General features: G+C 55.0%; 1 protein-coding gene across 10 annotated transcripts in view; it reads right to left on the bottom strand.

Moving 5' to 3' along the window:
• MROH2A (maestro heat like repeat family member 2A) overlaps nucleotides 1-16,991 on the bottom strand; it is a 46,832-nt gene that overhangs the window by 6,440 nt on the left and 23,401 nt on the right. For 9 of the 10 annotated variants that reach the window (XR_013363413.1, XM_077869305.1, XM_077869306.1 and 6 more), the window contains 15 exons: nucleotides 15,650-15,769; nucleotides 15,284-15,406; nucleotides 13,918-14,070; nucleotides 12,552-12,674; nucleotides 11,503-11,582; nucleotides 9,974-10,082; nucleotides 9,068-9,163; nucleotides 6,597-6,701; nucleotides 5,406-5,529; nucleotides 4,702-4,820; nucleotides 3,722-3,874; nucleotides 3,191-3,345; nucleotides 1,174-1,333; nucleotides 902-1,095; nucleotides 407-544 (listed from right to left, as the gene is read on the bottom strand). Coding sequence is in view for 9 of the 10 variants with exons in the window: in XM_077869305.1 (XP_077725431.1) it covers nucleotides 407-544; nucleotides 902-1,095; nucleotides 1,174-1,333; nucleotides 3,191-3,345; nucleotides 3,722-3,874; nucleotides 4,702-4,820; nucleotides 5,406-5,529; nucleotides 6,597-6,701; nucleotides 9,068-9,163; nucleotides 9,974-10,082; nucleotides 11,503-11,582; nucleotides 12,552-12,674; nucleotides 13,918-14,070; nucleotides 15,284-15,406; nucleotides 15,650-15,769 (1,952 nt within the window). In the remaining variant the exon portion in view is untranslated. The remainder of the gene's footprint in view (nucleotides 1-406; nucleotides 545-901; nucleotides 1,096-1,173; nucleotides 1,334-3,190; nucleotides 3,346-3,721; nucleotides 3,875-4,701; nucleotides 4,821-5,405; nucleotides 5,530-6,596; nucleotides 6,702-9,067; nucleotides 9,164-9,973; nucleotides 10,083-11,502; nucleotides 11,583-12,551; nucleotides 12,675-13,917; nucleotides 14,071-15,283; nucleotides 15,407-15,649; nucleotides 15,770-16,991) is intronic. The other variant, XM_077869307.1, reaches the window with a different exon arrangement.

Genomic DNA, 16,991 nt, shown 5'->3' with positions numbered 1-16,991 from the left:
CCGCTCTGGGGCTGGGCACCCGGGGGCATATCTCTTAACCTCTCTGGGCCTCTCCCTCCTTCACCGGGGGGATTTGGTCGGGGTGTCACTGGAGTACCTACTTTTCATTTCCTTTTCATCAAAAGGGACCAGAATGAGTGACCAGGACCCAGGAAATAGCTCTCTGACCTGGCCCAGCTTGGAAGCCCCATGTGGACTTGGGTGAGCCCCTCACAGCTCCCACCTTGGAGCAGGACGGGTTAGGATAAAAGATTCCCCCTGCCCTACACGCTGCCGTCCCAGAGTCTGGAACACAGGTCGACTTGGCAATCCCTCAGAAGCCAGGCACTCAGCCGTGACCTAGACCGTCCAGCAAGGAGGCCACCCTGCGTGTCCCGCTGCCCGGGCCTGGAGGCTGGGTGCCCACCTGGCCAGCAGGCCCACGCCCTGCAGGAACGTGGAGCTGCTCTGCAGGAGGGCCCACACGCCCTGCTCCTCCAGAGTGTGAACCAGCTGCTCGCTGTTGAGTCTTCTGAACAAAAGCTGCATGGACTGGATCGTGATCCTGGAAGAAGGTGGGACTGTAACACGACGAAAAGGAGCACCCACCGCCGGGCAAACACTGCACCCGGGTCGGAGAAACAGGGGTCCCCATGCCTGCTGGGCCTCGCTCAGGGGGCTAAGGGCGATCACGTGAGGGAGTGGGTCTGCAAACAGTGAAAACTACACTGCCCTGGACTCATGCGAGGGAGGGTTGTTAAGATCTGCTTCCAGAAACTTCTCTGCAACACGAGAGGACCACAAGGCCTCTTGGTGGAGATGGCTCTTGGGATCCTTGACTTCTAAGAGGCCGGGTCCAGGTCAGGCCCACTGCCTTACACCCCCACCCCAGCCCTGCTCCGCAAGCCACCCCCAAGAGCACCTCTGCAGGTTGATCTCCTCTGGCAGCATCCCTGCATGGACCAGTCTCCACGTCTTTAGGACAGGCGACATGGCCTCTGGCCCCTGGCTGCTGCTGAGCTGCAGCAGGAGGGTGTAGATGAGGTCCGGGAAGAGGTCCAGGAGCTTGTCATTCACATCTATCTTCTGGATGAGAAGGTGGATGGTGCACAGGGTCTGCAGAGAGACGCGCTGAGGTGTCAGGGCTCCTACTCTGAGCCTCAAAGGAGCCCGGAGCCTGCCCCTGGGACTCACCATCAGAGGATCCACTGCGGCCAGGCGCCAGATGTCAGCTTTGGAGGTGGCGTTGGCCTTGGGGGTGAACCTCGACTGCAGCCGGCCCATCAGCCCATGGAGCATCGTCCGGGCAAAGGGCACGTTCTCTGCCACAGCCAGCCACACCTCCGTCAGGTGCCTAGCCAAAGACAGGACACAAGGACCGTGGGTCTCCCGCCCTGGGCCCTGGCAGGTAAGAGCCTCTTTGGCTCCGCAGGCAACCCCCTGAATAGGGGCTGAACCCCGAAGGCTGAACCTCAGGGAGGTGGGCTGAGTTGCCAAAGGTCACATAACCAGAACCCGGTCCGTGACCCCATGCTCAGCTCCCTTTCTCTGCCGTGGCCCCAGTGCCAGGTGACCTTAGAGGTGCCCACGGGGCCTCCCATCTGATGACTTTATAGGTACTTCCAGCAACAGCTGCCAAGGCCCCAGCTGGTCAGGCTGGTCGAAAGCAGCTGCCTCAACGCACAGCATCTCCTCCTCCCAACACATCTTTGAGGAAGATGCTTTCAGCTCCGTGGCCCACAGGAGAGGAAGGGGGCCTGCGGAGGTTAGGCAACCTTCCAGACGACAGTCCGAAGCGGCTCCGCATCCCCAAGTCGAGCCCACAGCTCTGCTGAGAAGGGAAGGACCCGGGGGCAGTGGTGTCATGGGCCCAGAGTGCGTAGGTGCGGGGGGGTGGGGGGGTTGCAGGGGGCTTTAAAGCACTAAGGGGGCAAGTCTACCAAGATCAAATGCAACCAGGAGAGGTGCCCCCTCCCGCGTGAATCCACAGAACCAAATCCACAGACGTGAGTTCGGGAGGACACGCGCCGGGCGCCTGGTGGTCGGACGGAGTGGAGGGGTGGGCCATGAGCTCACGGGCAACCGCTGCTCATAAAGAAGCCATCGGGGTGTGAGGAAACAAGAAAGCAGGACCTCAGCCCGCGACAGCCAGAAACCGCCGCGTGCCCTGGAGGGAGCAAAGGCCCCAGCTCAGCCGGCCCCGGACCCCCGGCCATGGAAGCTGTTGGGTGGCGACGGGGCTGTTCGGAGCCTCCAAGCTCGTGGCAATTTGTGCCCAGCGAAAGGGCGCCAGTGCAGTGAAAGCCAGCGGGCGGCGGCCACCGAGACCACCAGCCTGACGGAGGCCACACTGCACTGTCCCCCACCCCAGCCCTGCTCCGCGAGCCACTAACCCCCAGCAAATCAAGCAGTCCTCACGGGCCTCCCGCCCGATGAGGAGCAGCCCCACGGCGGAGCCAGGCCTGTGTTTCTCACGGGGCAGCCCGCTCTGTTCGTGTCACAGCATGTTGAGTGACATCGGCCACCCCTCCGTCGCCCACAGTCTCAAGGCTCTTGGCTGCCCACCCCTTTCTATGCACTCCCCGGTGGGTCCTGGCACCATCCCAGACGCACTCCCCCCGCCCGGGAGACCCTGCCGCCAGCCCGCATGCCACCGTGATGGGGACACAGGGACCCAGCAGGCAGCAGGGAACACGGAGAGGCAGGGCCGGGGCTACATTACCATGAGGCCACCTGAGGGTTTGAGGGTCTATTAGCTCGATCCTCGGGCACCTGGACCTCCCCTCTCAGGGCCGCGTTTGGAAGGGAGAGGGACACAGTGGAGCGTGTCCAGAGGCCTGCATAGGCCTTGGTGACCACGTCCTCAGGCGTGTCCTGGAGAAGCCCAACCTCGGAGGGGGCCCGGAGCCCTGTCCTCCAGGGGAAATGAAAGGGCTGCTGTGGGCAGAGGCCAGAGGGGATGACAGGACACCTGAGAAGCTGCGGGATCCGGACTCCAGCTCCGTAGGATGGAACGGTGACGCTGGGGCTCCAGGTCCGTGGTTCCCAGAGCCTGTTCCTCCCACAGGAGATGCAGGGACAGGGCTTGACCCACCCCAGGTTTGGACGAGCCACTGCTCAGGGGCCCTGTCCTCCCGGACACGTCGGGCTGGTGAGATGGGCGAGGTCTGGGCTGCCAGGGGCGCTGTGGCTCCCTGTCCAGGGCACCCACCTCTCCATGGGCAGGGGCTGCCTCAGGAGCGATGTGAGGACTGTCTCCTGGTGGTAGTGCGCCAGCAGGAGGATGCCCTCGATGAGGCAGCGTCGCACCTCCAAGTGGTCCACCACGGGCAGGTGGACCAGGATGGCGCCCAGGATCTCGGCCACCTGGGGAAGGGCAGGCATCACCAGCACAGCCTGGGCCCCTGTGACCGCTGTGCACCCCTCCTCCAGGGGACCTTGCCCAACTAGATGTTGGGGAGGTTAAACCACCTGCGCCTCCTTTGGCCTCTTCCTGGATTTATCAGGTTTTCTGTGTGGGAGGCAGGACGCTCTGGGAGAGCGAGCCAAGGGCCTCCAGTCCACTGTCCTCTTACTTACTAGCTTCAACGTGTTCCTTTCTCATTCTAGAACTCTACTCCCTGTCCTTTTTACAATCAAGGGTTTGAGGAGACCTTCTCCGTAAGCACAGCTGGGCCCTTGCTTGTCCCTGGGCGCACTGGACAGCCCCAGCCCCGAAGCAGCCCAGCCACGGCTCAGCCACCTTGTCTTCCAGCTCCTTGGCCCGCATCTGGAGGAAGGTGCCTATCCAGGTGACGGAGGCCTTATCGTGCTGTAGGTCCATGGCCCCGATGTTCTCACAGAGCTTCTGGATGAGCGAGACCACCTCATCGCAGTTGAATTGCACGCAAGCCACCTAGGACCAGAGCAACCACCCCTGGGCTCCAACAGCCAAGTTGCAGGCCAACTCCCTGCCCCCACCTGCCACCACTAACGTCCCCTTCCTCTTCCATCCGACACCCCGGCCCCGGCCCAGGCCCCCATCCTCCCTCAAACCACCGCCAGGGCCTCCCCCCGCCCCGCCTCCCTGCCCGGCCCTGGGCTGTTACTCCTCCTCCACCACGGAGACCCAAAGCTCAGCCCTGCTTTCCAAGGCTTAGGACATGTGCCCCCAACCTCTGCTGCACCTCACGTACCTGACACCGCCCACCGCACCTGAATTCCACTCAGGAAGCCCCACCCACACGTTCCCCATCCTGTCTGTACTGCCCTGCAGCCTTCACTCAGGGTGTACCCTGAGCCCGGCTGCCCTGCCACCTCATCCTGCCACCCCCCACTCCCCGCTCCAGAAAGCCGCCTCTGCCCCCTGAGGCAGCAGGGCCTTGTCCCCTCTGCAGAGTTCGGGTGACTCCGGGCATTCGGCCATCAGTGTGCCCGTGTACCGACACCTCTCCGCGGGACCCCATGTTTAACTCTCTCTGGGGCTCTCCACCTTCAGTGCGGCACACCGCAGGGATGGAGACTATTGAGCACCTACTACGTGCCAGGCACCACAGTGAGGATCTTACATACTGCAGGCCATTTAAGCACAGAGGGCATGAGTTAGACCAAAAGCCATGGGAACTTCGACATCTGGAAGAAAAGGAAGGCTGCCTGGCCAGGCTGAGCAACATCCCATGCCCCAGAGACAGTCCAGGTGCCAGAGTCCAGCCCAGGAGCCTCCCCACCTTTCCAGCTTGTCACCTTGGCAATTCTGGAAGATGCACTGAAAATCTTCTCCACATCTGGGCCCTGGAGATCCTCCTTACATTTTGCAAGCTCCAGCTCCTTGGAAGGGCCCCATGAGGAGCAGGTCTGGCTTGCTGTTAGGAACATGATTTTAGACACGATCAGAAGGATAAAGGGTCCATCCACAGGCCACATCAGGGTGGCCTCCTGGCCTGGCCCACAGGACTCCCTGGCTTCACCGGCCTGGACCACCCTTCAGTCTCTGGGCATCTCACCCATTCTTGCCTTTGCTCTCATTGTCCTATTCCCCCCACACCACCTCTACACACAGCTCAGATACCTGCTTTCTAGGAGGCCTCCAGCCGCCAAGCCGGAGGCAAAGTCTCCCCCTCTGAAAATCATCACCTTGCATTAGCCCCTGAGCTCATCTCTGGTTCCTTCTACTGTGTCCTGGGTATCTGTGAGCTGATCTTTTCCCAGGGAGCCCCTTAGTACCCAGGACATGCCCTCAATGAGTTGTGCCAAACCAGTGAGCTTGTCCTTCTGGAAACTTCCATGGCCTCTGAGCAAGCTCTGCACCCTCTCCACCATCTCTGCTGGCCACCCTTATTTGTCTATACAAAGAGGTCATGTTCCCCCCAGGATAGCCCCACAGCTGACACCCCTGCTGTCAGACCTCCCTCCCAACATCCATGTCCTGGGTCTCGCCTTCCCCATACCATGGAGATCCAGCAGGCTGGACAGGACATCCATTGAGGCTATGCGAGTTCTTCTGTGGGAGTCACAGGTACAAGGGGCCATGAGTCCCACCAGCATGCCAAACTGCCCCAGCTTCAGGGGGATCTGAGGGACAGGAGACCTCAAGGCTCACACCCTCTGTCCACTCATGCACACCTGGTGCTGTCCAGGGACAGTGTAGCAGGCAACCAGAGAGAGTGAGCCCTGCTCGAAAGCACCCCAGCAGAGACCCTGGAGGCTCAGTAGCCAGGATCCCAGGAGTCTGGCTCAGGACTTGCCTTTCTGTCCACAGGCCCAGGTTTTATAATCAGGGCACCTGCCTTGTTCCTGTAACTGAGCCCTGGGATTAAATCTGGCCTCCCCTGCTCACTAGATGTGTGACCTGGGCAGGGTACTTAGACTTGCGCCCTTATGTTCCTCATCTGTAAAGGGGAGATAACCATGGTGCCTCCTCCTCCAGGGGGATGTTGAGAATTGTGTCCAAGAATCCAGATGATATATTCTGTACAGTATCTGACCTCAAAGCTAGCATGAGGCTAGGCTCTGGCTTCACTTTGCTGGGCCTGGGTCTCCACCTGAATGGCACTCCCAGACCACCAGGAATACTGCTCATCTTTTTCTCACCACACACCGGCCCCCACATCCCAGGGAGACCATCCTCCCAACACCATCACTGAAGACTAGGAAGTCAAAGAGCATGAGGCCAACAAATGTACAAAGAGAGGTCTCATCAAGCCGGGTCAGATTGTTAATCAACAAAAATACCTCATTGCTTTCCCAGATTTTGTGATGTTCAAGTGCTTGTCAAGTTTTATAAAATTTGTAATTTTGTAGTGGTTTATTTTCTTGTTCTAAGTAGATATTTACTCTCCTAACCAATGTGGTATTTCCTAAGTGTGTGCTCTTTTTCTTAAAGAGGGCCCTCACTGCTATGTGAGCCTGGATCCATGCTGAGCCATGGCCCACCCCTCTCTCAGCATCCCCAGAGCCTCAGGGCTAGCTCCTAGTGGGGCCTCCTCTGCCATTCCCAAATGAGACAGCCTCTTCCCAAGGGACTCTTCAGGGGGCAGAACTTGATTTTGAAAGTGTGCCCTCTTCTCATGAATAGAGGCAGGAACTCTTCTGTGGGTGCCAGAGAAGCAGGCTGGGGGATTGGGGGCTCCAGGACTCACGCAGACACCGATGCTTTGCACGTAGATCTGCATGAGATGGAGATGGAGGTTTGTGGCCTTCTCCCGCTCCCCTTCTTTCTCCGACAAGATCCACTTTTCCAGGAGCTATGGGTAGAGGCCAGAACACAGAAGACACCATTAAAATCCCAAGGCCAGCCTTTCCTGGCCAGCTATTGTCCGCCTCGTCTCTCCACTCAGAGTCTGAATTTCAGAGGTGTTGGGTGGTTCTGGAAGCCTCTCATTCTCTTTCCAGGCACCTCCATGAGGGAGATGAGGCAGAGGGCAGAGACTGTGTCCCCATTATCCTGACCAAGATGGCGCTTGGCTGACGGGTTTGGCCTTATTCCAAATGTCTGTCTGTGGGTGAAAGGTCCAGAAGCTTAGCCTGCCTTGCGCTCCAGGGCCTAAATGTTCACACACACAGTGACAGAGCTTAACAATGTATGAAGCAAAACTACCACAACTGAAGAAAATATAAATCCATAGTGAGAGTCAGAGATTTCAGTACCTCTTTCTTAGAAACTGGTGGAACAAGAAGACAGAAAATCAGGAAGGACAGGGAAAACTTGAACAACCCGACCAGCCAGCTTGGCCTAATACTTAGGAACCCTTGACCTGAAACAGTAGGCAAGTGCACACAGAACACTCACCAAGATAGACCACTCTGTGCAACAAGGTAAGTCTGGGTTGATTTAAAAGGACTCCAATTATACAGAGGGTGTCCTCAGACCACAATGGATTTAAATTAGGGATGAAAAACAGGAAGATCTCTGGAAAATCTTCAAACATTTGGGTGAAAGAAGAAATCAGAAGAGAGATTAAAATGTACTCTGTATTGAAACAAAATGAGAACACAACATATGGATATTTATGGGATACAGCAGCAAAAACAAAACAAAGTCAGTGGACTCATACTATCTGCTCCTGTTTCCAAGGTTTATTATGTTACAGTAATCAGGATGGGATGGCATTGGTGCAAAGATAAAGAAATAGGTCAACAAAGCAGAAGAGGTGCCAGAGACAGGTCCATGCATACGTGGTCAGTTGATTTTTGACAAAAATGCAAAGATAATTCAATGGAGAAAAGTCTTTCCAACAAATGGAACTGGAACAGCTGGTTGTCTGTGCACAAGCAAACAAACAAACTTGGATCCATACTTCACACCACATATAAAACTTAAACTATATCCTAGACTTACTTGTGAAACCTGAAACTACAAACTCCTAAAGAAAATCTTTGTGACTTCTGTGACCAGGCAAAGATTTCTTACATAAAACATCGAAACCAGGGGCGCCTGAGTGGCTCAGCGGTTGAGCATCTGCCTTCAGCTTCAAGGCCTGATCCCAGAGTCCTGGGATGAGTCCCACATCGGGCTTCCTGCCTGGAGCCTGCTTCTCCTCCTGCCTGTGTCTCTGCCTCTCTGTGTCTCTCATGAATAAATAAATAAAATCTTTTTTTAAAAAAAGAAAACAAAAGGCAAATTAGACTTCATTAACATTGTAATACTTCTGTTCTTTAAAAGACACTGTGGGGCAGCCCTGGTGACACTGCAGTTTAGTGCTGCCTGCAGCCTGGGGTGTGATCCTGGAGATCCAGGATCGAGTCACATGTTGGACTCCCCGCATGGAGCCTGCTTCTCCCTCTGCCTGTGTCTCTGCCTCTCTCTTTGTCTCTCATGAGTAAATAAATAAAATCTTTAAAAAAATAAAAACTAGACAATACCCCTCAAAAAATGCCAAGATTATGGAAGATTGAGGAATTGTTCTGGATTAAGGGAGATTAAAGAGATGTGGTAAATAAATGCACTGTGTAATCCAGCTTAGATCCTGGATCAAGGAAAAGAGCTATAAAGGGTATTATTGGGATAATTCATGGAATTTGAATATTGGCCATAGATTAGAATACAGCATTGTGTCAACATCATTATTCCCCATTTTGCTCATTGTACTGTTGTTATACCAGGTGTTTTTGTTTTCGACGTCTGCAACCAACTTTCATGGTTCAAAAGTGTGGTGGTGTGTAAAACAAGAGAAGGGAAGACAAAGAGGAAAAAAAAGGAAATGTGGCAAACGATTAACAATTGTGAATCTGGGTGAAGGGTATACAGGAGTTCCTTGCAAGTTTTCAGTGAATCTGAAATTTTATCAAAATAAAATTACTGTGGGATCCCTGGGTGGCTCAGTGGTTTAGCACCTGCCTTCAGCCCAGGGTGTGATCCTGGAGTCCCAGGATTGAGTCCCACATCGGGCTCCCTACATGGAGCCTGCTTCTCCCTCTGCCTGTGTCTCTGCCTCTGTGTCTCTCATGAATAAAAAAATAAAATCTTTTAAAAAGAATGAAAAATAAAAAAATAAAATTAGTGAAACAATTTTTAATGCATACCCTTGTTTTCCATAGAATCTGACCATGAGGCCAGCTTTCTGGGAGGGGTGGCCATCCCTGGCTCCTGGCCCTCCACCAGGGAACTCACGTGTACCATCTCCTGCAGCCCCTTGGGGTCCAGCTGCCTCTGCATGAGACCCTCCATCAGCTGCTCCAGGGCATGCATCGCATTCGCATACAGGGTCTGTGGCCAAGAGAGGAGAGTACCCAGCAGCAATGAGGGGACATGCACAGCCACCCACCAGGACGCTGCAAGGATCCATGTCAGGGTTGAGAAGTATGAGATGGTTTGAAACTCACCCCTTTACTTCAGCTCAGACTGGGTTCTTAATACCTATATTCTCATGTGACATACGAGACCACCTCTAAAGAGGAACCCATTTTACAAAGAAAGAAAATGAACCCCCACCACCCAGTTCTTCTGACTCCTCATCTGGGACTAGGACACTGAAGCAGAGATGGCTACCTGTTCACAAAAGGTTTGTCCTCCTTTTCCACATTGTTGCTGGGAAACAGGCAACTAGTCAGGAACTACATTTCCCAGCACCCCTTGCATTTGGGCATGGCATTTGACTGAGTTCTGGCCAGTGAAAGGTGCAGAGTGGCTCATAAAGCCTCCATCCATACTCTTTCTCTTCCACTCTAGGCTGGATATCAGTATCCCAAGGGACCTTAGGCCATGCACTAAAGATAGTAGGGCCTCTGTCAGCCTGGTTCCCAAATAACTGCATGCAGCAGCTCCATCTCCACCCCTATTGCCAGCTGGACTTCACTTGAGTGAGAAATAAACTGTCTCCTTATTAAGCCATGGAGATTTCAGGGTTTAGCTGTTACAGCAGCTAACGTTACCTTACACTAACTAATAGGGCCTACTGCACTTTGCTGCCCTTAACCACTCACAGGTGGTTCAAGGCGGCGTGCTCTCAGCACTGCCCAAGTTGTTGTAAGCTTCCAAGTCCTGACCCGGAAAATGAGGCAGCCCAGAGGGACCTACCTGAATGGACTCATTGTCCTCTGCTGGGGGTTGGAGAGAAATTACAGAGTGAATACTGATATCCATCAGCTCATTGTTTTCCTCCATGGAGTAGAAAGGCTTCAGATTGCTAAGGAAAGAAGAAGGGACAAGAGGAAGGGTCAGAAGGGAGTTGAGACCCTGCCACCCCACTGCCCAGTCCAGGGTGCAGAGGCATGGCACAGAATGAGGGAGAAGACAGCTTCCCCGGCGGCGGGTGCAGGCATGCATCCCTCCCTCCCCAGGGGCCCTGGCTCCCCTCCAGTGACTGTGTCTGTGACTGATGGGGAGACGCAGGGGCCCACAGGCAGCTCTCCTCCTTGTTGCCTACTCTGAGCCTGTCCCTCTGCTGCTTGGAAACATTCCATGACTCCTCCCCGGCCATAACCATAGACTCCGCCTCCCAGGCTGGCCCTGACCCAAGGGTTTTTGGCACTTCCGAGAAATGCAAATTCTCTGGCCCTACCTCAGAGCTACTGAATCAAAAACTCGGAGTGGAGCTCAGCCATCTGAGATTTAATGAACTCTCAGGGGTGGAAGCTGGCTGCTTGATGCCTGCTAACTCATTCTTCTCCTATTTCTTCATCAATAGTTCTCAAGCCTAGGTGCATTCTAGCATCACCTAGAGAAGCTCCGAGGTGCCCAGGGGCCACATCCAGACTCCAGGGATCCTTATATAAAGATGTGGGGTGGAGCCAGGGTATCAGCTACCATTCTACTTAACTTTAAACACCTGCCCCCCAAAGATATCCTGTATTTTGCCCTGCCTGGAGCTTCCAATTCCTACCTAAATCCTGTTATTTTGTGTCAGATGCCAGCACCTTCTGATCGCCCCTCTTGTATCGACAAAATTATAACTTGTTAGTGGACCCCCTTTCTCTGGTCCTAGATTTTTTTCCTGCTTATTCATGCATTAATACACAGCTCTGCCCTATTATTCCTTCTGTAGGCATTCGTTTTACCCCACAGGTGAAGAATTCCCAGAGACCACCCAACACCCAACCACTTCAGATACTAATGTTCATAACTTCTTCCTCCCTCCCCCATTTCGCCCCAGTGAATGGACGGCTCCAGGAAGGCAAGCCTGGGGTATTATATTACTTTATATTAACTGTATCATAAAGCATCAACAATTAAATTCTTTGATCCCTGCCCAACCCAACTAGAAGGATGCCATCCCCCTGCTACCCTATCCAGTGCCATATGATTTCTTGCTCAAAATATCCCCTAATGGACCAAAGAACAGCCTACCCACCTGCCAGTCACCTCCCAACCCAGAAGAGCCCAACTGGAAATATTGCTGAAAATTATGGAAAAGACCTGGCGGAAGCAGACCCCACCTCCCCGGGTGGCCCACTGCCCCAAGAGCGGCCACCCAGGGCCCCTGCTACAGAGATGGGGAGGCAAAGTAGGTGACCACCCCCCCACCGACCAAGGAGCACTGAGGGGTGGTCTCAGACTCTGCCCCAACTCTCAGAGATACTTGGGGCCCAAACAGGGGCCCAGCTCACCTCAGGTGTGAGAGGGCCTCCATCGCCATCGTCCGCACGGGAGAAACCAGGCTGTCGGTGGGTTCTTCCTTGATGGTGGCCTGCCCGGCACAGCAGAGAATGAGCCATCCAGGGCCCGCCAGTGAGGCCAGTGAGCTTGGAGACAGCGGCACCCCCAGGGCTAGTGCCCAGGGCCTGGCACTGCATGGGGTGCTGTCACCCCATACCACATTCTCTGTTTTTAGGATCACTTGGCCTTTAGCATTGTAGGGGAAGCAGCAAAATCTGGTGTGGGAAGCAGCAGGGCTCCAGACAGGCCAGGGCTGCTCACTCAGGCCTGCGCCTGCTTGCTGTGTGTCCTTGGGCAAACCCCTTCCCCTGCCTGAGCCATCACGTGTCAGACAAGGCCTGTTTCACCAGATTGTGCCCCTCGTGTAGCATGAGATTGCACACGGACAGCCTATGTCCCTGGGCTGGAAAAAGGGTTCATTTCCTTCTCCAAACCTCACCTCCCTCGGGGACAGCCTCCAATGCTTTCCAGGGACCACAGCTTTAGAAGGCATTGGCGGGGCGGGGGGGTGGGGGGGTGTGTCTGGGGACAAAGGACAGTAGCTGCCCAGAACTCCACTGCCTCTGCCATGGCTTCTTACCCTCAGGCAGCTGACGCTTCTTAGACCTTACTGAAGCTCTGTGCACAAAGAGCTTTCAGACCCTCCTGCCACGGAGCCCACCCCCTAGATCCCTGCTGTGGAGAAACACCAGGCAACAGAGGGGCGGCCCGGTGGGCTTCCTTCTGCCCACCCTGAACCAGCCACCTCCAGGCACTAGCGCATCCCTGGCCCATCAAACCCTTTGTCAGATGGACAAATCTCATACTCAGAAATCCTACAGTTGGACCGAAGCAGAATTGAGATAGGGAGGGACTCCTGTGACACCCCCCTGCCCCCCCACGGCACCTCCATGTCCCCTCAGATGCCCTCAGAACCTCTGGAAACCTCTGATCAAGGAGAAGCCGGCAGGCATGAGACCCCCAGACCGCCCAGGACCAAGGAAGCCCCCACCCAGCCTACCGTTATAATGCCCGTTAGAGTCATCTTTTGGGCAAATTGGAAATCCTCCAGGTCCTTGATGTTTTTGATGGCTTTGGTGACTTGCATCACACTCTTCATGAAGGCCATCTTGAGACAGATGTCCTGAACCCAAACCAAGAAGAGGGAATAGCAGGAGCACGTCGTGAGTGGGCCCGAAGCCCCCAGGCCGCAGCCCTGGTCAGCACCCTGCTGCTGCGTAAGGACCGGTCCTCCACGCCCAAGGAGAGGCAGTGCCAGGGGCGCTCCGCGAGATGGCAGGCCTCCTTCTGTCCTTCAGCCCCTGGGCCGGGCGTCTGCCACATGGCCAGGGTGCCAGCGGGGGGCTGGACAAGGCGGACTGCTCTGGCGCCCCTCTGAAAACGCCACCTCCTTCCAGCCCCCCCACACCTGTGCCTGACGACAGCAATGCCAGGACACCAAGCCCCGTGGGTCGCCAAAGGGACCGAATAAGTTGAGATAAAATCATTTTTGTTGGGGCGCCTGGGTGGCCCAGTGGTTGAGCATCTGCCTTTGGCCCAGGTTGTGATCCTGGGGTCCTGGGATCGAGTCCCGCGTCGGGCTCCCACAGGGAGCCTGCTTCTCCCTCTGCCTGTGTCTCTGCCCCTCTCTTTCTGTGTTTCTCATGAATAAATAAATAAAATCCTTTTTTTTTTTTTATTGTTTTTGCTTTGACAACATGGAGGAGCCTTGAGGACATTATGCTAAATGAAGCAAGCCAGTCATAAAAAGACAAATGCTCTGTGAGTCAAATTCATTAGAGGCCAAGGGTAGAGTGGGGCTTGCAGGGGCTGGGGACAGGGGGCGTGGGCATATCGGCCGGTGGCTGCACAGTCTAGGCCTAGAAGACAAAGAGAACTGGAGACCACCGGTGGGGACGGTGGCACAAGTCACATGTACTCAATTATTAATTATTTAAAATAATTTTTGCTTTATCCTGTATTTCTTCTTCCTTGCCATTCCAAGAAAGTAGCAAGTCCCTTTGCATCCCTGAGGACAGCCCCACTTCTTGTCCCTTGGTAAAGGGCTTGGGTCAGATGTCAGGAGGGGAGGGAGTGGAGGCAAGGGCAGAGGGAGGGAGGGAGTGAGGCTGGGAAGAGGGGGTGCTCCTCTTGTGATTTCTGGGACCTGCCCTCACCCCCCCCAGCACCGTGGGGGAAAGGCTGTCCCCCTTCTCCCCTCTGCAGCAGAGAGCACCAGCCTGAGGCAATGGGCTTCCCAAACGCTGAGCGTCGGGTAGGAGTCCTGGCTGTCTGCTGGGCGGGGTTGGGGTGCTCAGATAGTGAGGCAGGTGACTGTGACTCTGCCAGCCTGGCTCTGGATGTGGCGCTGTGGCATCTGGGGTTACCTGGCAGCTGCTGGAGTAGTGGTGAATGATCTTGGCCGTGATGGGGTTGTCCACGTGGGTGAGGAGCATCTGGGGGTGGCAGTACGAGGCCACGCAGCTGTATATCACCATGAGGGCACTCTTCACTGTCTCCCGCCTCCAGGGATGGTCCTTCTGTGAGCCCAACGAGGAGAGGAAGAACCACTGGATGTGTGTGTAGGAAGAGGGGTCTTGCTCAACTTGCCTCTCTGAGAGGGAGCAAGGCCGCCCCAACTGCGCGTGGACAGTCTCTGGGCGCATGGCCGAAGGAGCCATAGAGTCAGCAGAAGGTGCTTCAACTGAGAGTTTTCTGGGTGCCTCAGATCCTCATTCATTTATTCATTCATTCAACATATCTTTCTTGAGCACCTACTACTTGCCAGGTGCCGGGTACACAGTGGTGAGCAACTCACACGAGGGCCCAGCCCAGGGAGGCTCCAGTCCAGCGGCTGATGCCCGCAGCACCTGTTAGCTGTGAGCAGGTGGTTTGTGTGGACACCCCTAAACGAGGCCACCCATACACTCCTCCATACCTTCACATGCCAGCCACCTGCTCCGGCCCGGGGCTCTCCTGATACTGGGAATCCAGTGGGAATAAGCAGCCCGAGATGCGGTGTTGCGGGCCACCAAACCCCCATGCAGGGCGGGCAGGGGTGCCCATGCCCATGCCCTGCCAGGCCTCTATAGAAATCCCTGCCTCAGGTCCTGCTTTGTGGAGAAGCTGGGGTAAAAGCCTGAGATGCACTTGACTTTCTCCATCCAGACTGCCAGACCCCCAGGGCAAGGGTTCCAGGTCAAGGCCAAAGTCCGGGGCACCAATGACTCTGGATGGTTGCCCACTGGGGCCTCAGCCAGCCTGCGGCTCTGTGTCCTGTGGCAGAGAGGGGCAGCCTCCAGAGGTCCAGCTCCTGGCTTCACCGCTGGCCAGCTGCACACCTTGGGACAAGCTGCAGCATTCTCCTCTATGGGGCAGAGGGCAGGGTAGCCTCTCCACCCCACTCCCATTGATCCACTGAGGCAGAGCTCCCGACACGTGGGAAGTACCCACTGAGCGCTCCCTGAGCAGCTTCTTCACCTGGGTGGGGGTGAGGCCTGGGACGCTGCATTCTCACCAGCACCCAGGGGCGCTGCTGCCGCTGCTCTGAGGAGCCCCCGGTGGGCACTCCTTTGTAATATCTGGGTCCTGGAAAGGCCCACTCTGTGTTCTTGAGATCATCCAACAGCAAAAGCTTTGGTGGAGGAGGCCTCCGGGTGACACTGAGGGGAGTTTGCTGTTGAGATCTAGCGAGGACCTCGACTGGGTGCTGAAAGCACTGGTCTACGAGGCCCCCGGAGCCCTGACGCTTACCCGCCAAGCGCCGATCTGCCAGGACTGCTCCGACTCCTGGATCCTCTCCTCGAAGTCATGGAGCACGTTCAGCACAGTCTTCACCTGGCCACGGGCACAAAGGCCAAAGCACAGAATCACGCCCTGCAGGGAGAGACCCAGCCAGCTGGGCTGAGGGCGGCGGGCAGGGGCCAGAGGAGGAGCCCGCACAGGTACACATACACACAGGCATGCACACGGACGCACCTGTGCACACACATGCACACACACACTCCAGTACACGCATAAGCATGCAGGCACTCATGCACTCACAAGTAAGCACATGCCCATAACCCCGAGGGTCCAGAGGGGTCCGGTGGGTAGGAGGGGGCTGCCGGGCACCCTCACCTCCCGGTCAAAGTCGTTGCTGTAGTCTGTCTTGTACAGCAGCTCCAGCAGCAGCACCTCCACCTTGTCGGCCTCCAGGCCCATGGCCAGCGTGAAGCCCAGGGCCCGATACAGAAAGCCCTGGAGAGGCAGAGGGGCAGGGGAGCTTCAGGCCTCTCTGCTCCACCCTCCAGGGCTTGCCGTCATGGGGATTCCCCTGCCTCACACTCGAGGCTTTTTGTTTTGGTGCACAGATATCTGTGCATTTCGTCGAGTCTTTAAATGTGCAGGTTATTGTGGAGGGCTGGACTGCGTGCAGGGAAGTGTATTATAAATAGTGGCCAAATTATTCATCCCTATAGAGGTTGAACCAATTTTCACTCACACTAACCAATCTAAGAGCACCTGCCGATTAGCCATGCTGAACACCTTCGCACGTTCTCACGATCCAGTCTCCGAATCCCTGCATGTATTCCTTTTATTTATTTTTTTAATTTAAATTCAACTGATTAACATATAGTGTATTATTGGTTTTGAGGGTAGAGGTCAGTGGTTCATCGGTCTTATATAACACCCCGTGCTCATTACATCCTGTGCCCTGCTTCATGCCCATCACCCAGTTACCCCATCTCCCCACCCACCTTCCCTCCAGTGACCCTCAGTTTGTTTCCTATGGCTAAGAGTCTCCTATGGTTTGTCTCCGTCTCTGATTTTTGTCTTATTTTTCCCTCTCTTCTCCTATGATCCTCTGTTTTGTTTCTTAAAGTCCACATATGAGTGAGATCGTATGATGATTGTCTTTCTCTGGTTGACTTATTTCACTTAACATAAGACACTCTGGTTCCATCCATGACATTGCAAATGGCAAGATTTCATTTTTTTTTGATGGCTGGGTAGTATTCCATTGTAAACATATCCCACATCTTCTTTATCCATTCATCTATCTATGGACATCTGAGCTCTTTCCATAGTTTTCCCTGCCTGTATTCTTGCCCCATTTCCTGTTGGCTTATTTCCCCTGTCTTCTCTTTTATCCATAAGAGCCTCATGTGTAGGTTTGGAAAAACAACAAGAACAAACACGTCTTATTTCATTTAACCCACATGGCAACTCCAGATGGTAAATATGGTTGCCGTTTTGGGAGATGAAAATGCAAGGAGGAGGCGATAGAAGCAGGATTTAAAATCTGCAAAATAAAATAAAATAAAATCTGGGGTGCCTGGGTAGCCAGGCTGGCCAAGCACCTGACTCTTGGTTTCAGCTCAGGTCATGGTCTTGGGGTCATGAGATCAAGGCCGGCATCTGGCTCTGCACTCAACTCAGAGTCGGCTTGAGGATTCTCTCCCTCTGCCCCTTCCCCACC

This window comes from Canis aureus, chromosome 24 (genome assembly GCF_053574225.1).
Source record: "Canis aureus isolate CA01 chromosome 24, VMU_Caureus_v.1.0, whole genome shotgun sequence".
Classification (NCBI taxonomy): Eukaryota; Metazoa; Chordata; class Mammalia; order Carnivora; family Canidae; genus Canis; species Canis aureus.
This window is presented reverse-complemented; position numbering and strand designations above follow the sequence as displayed.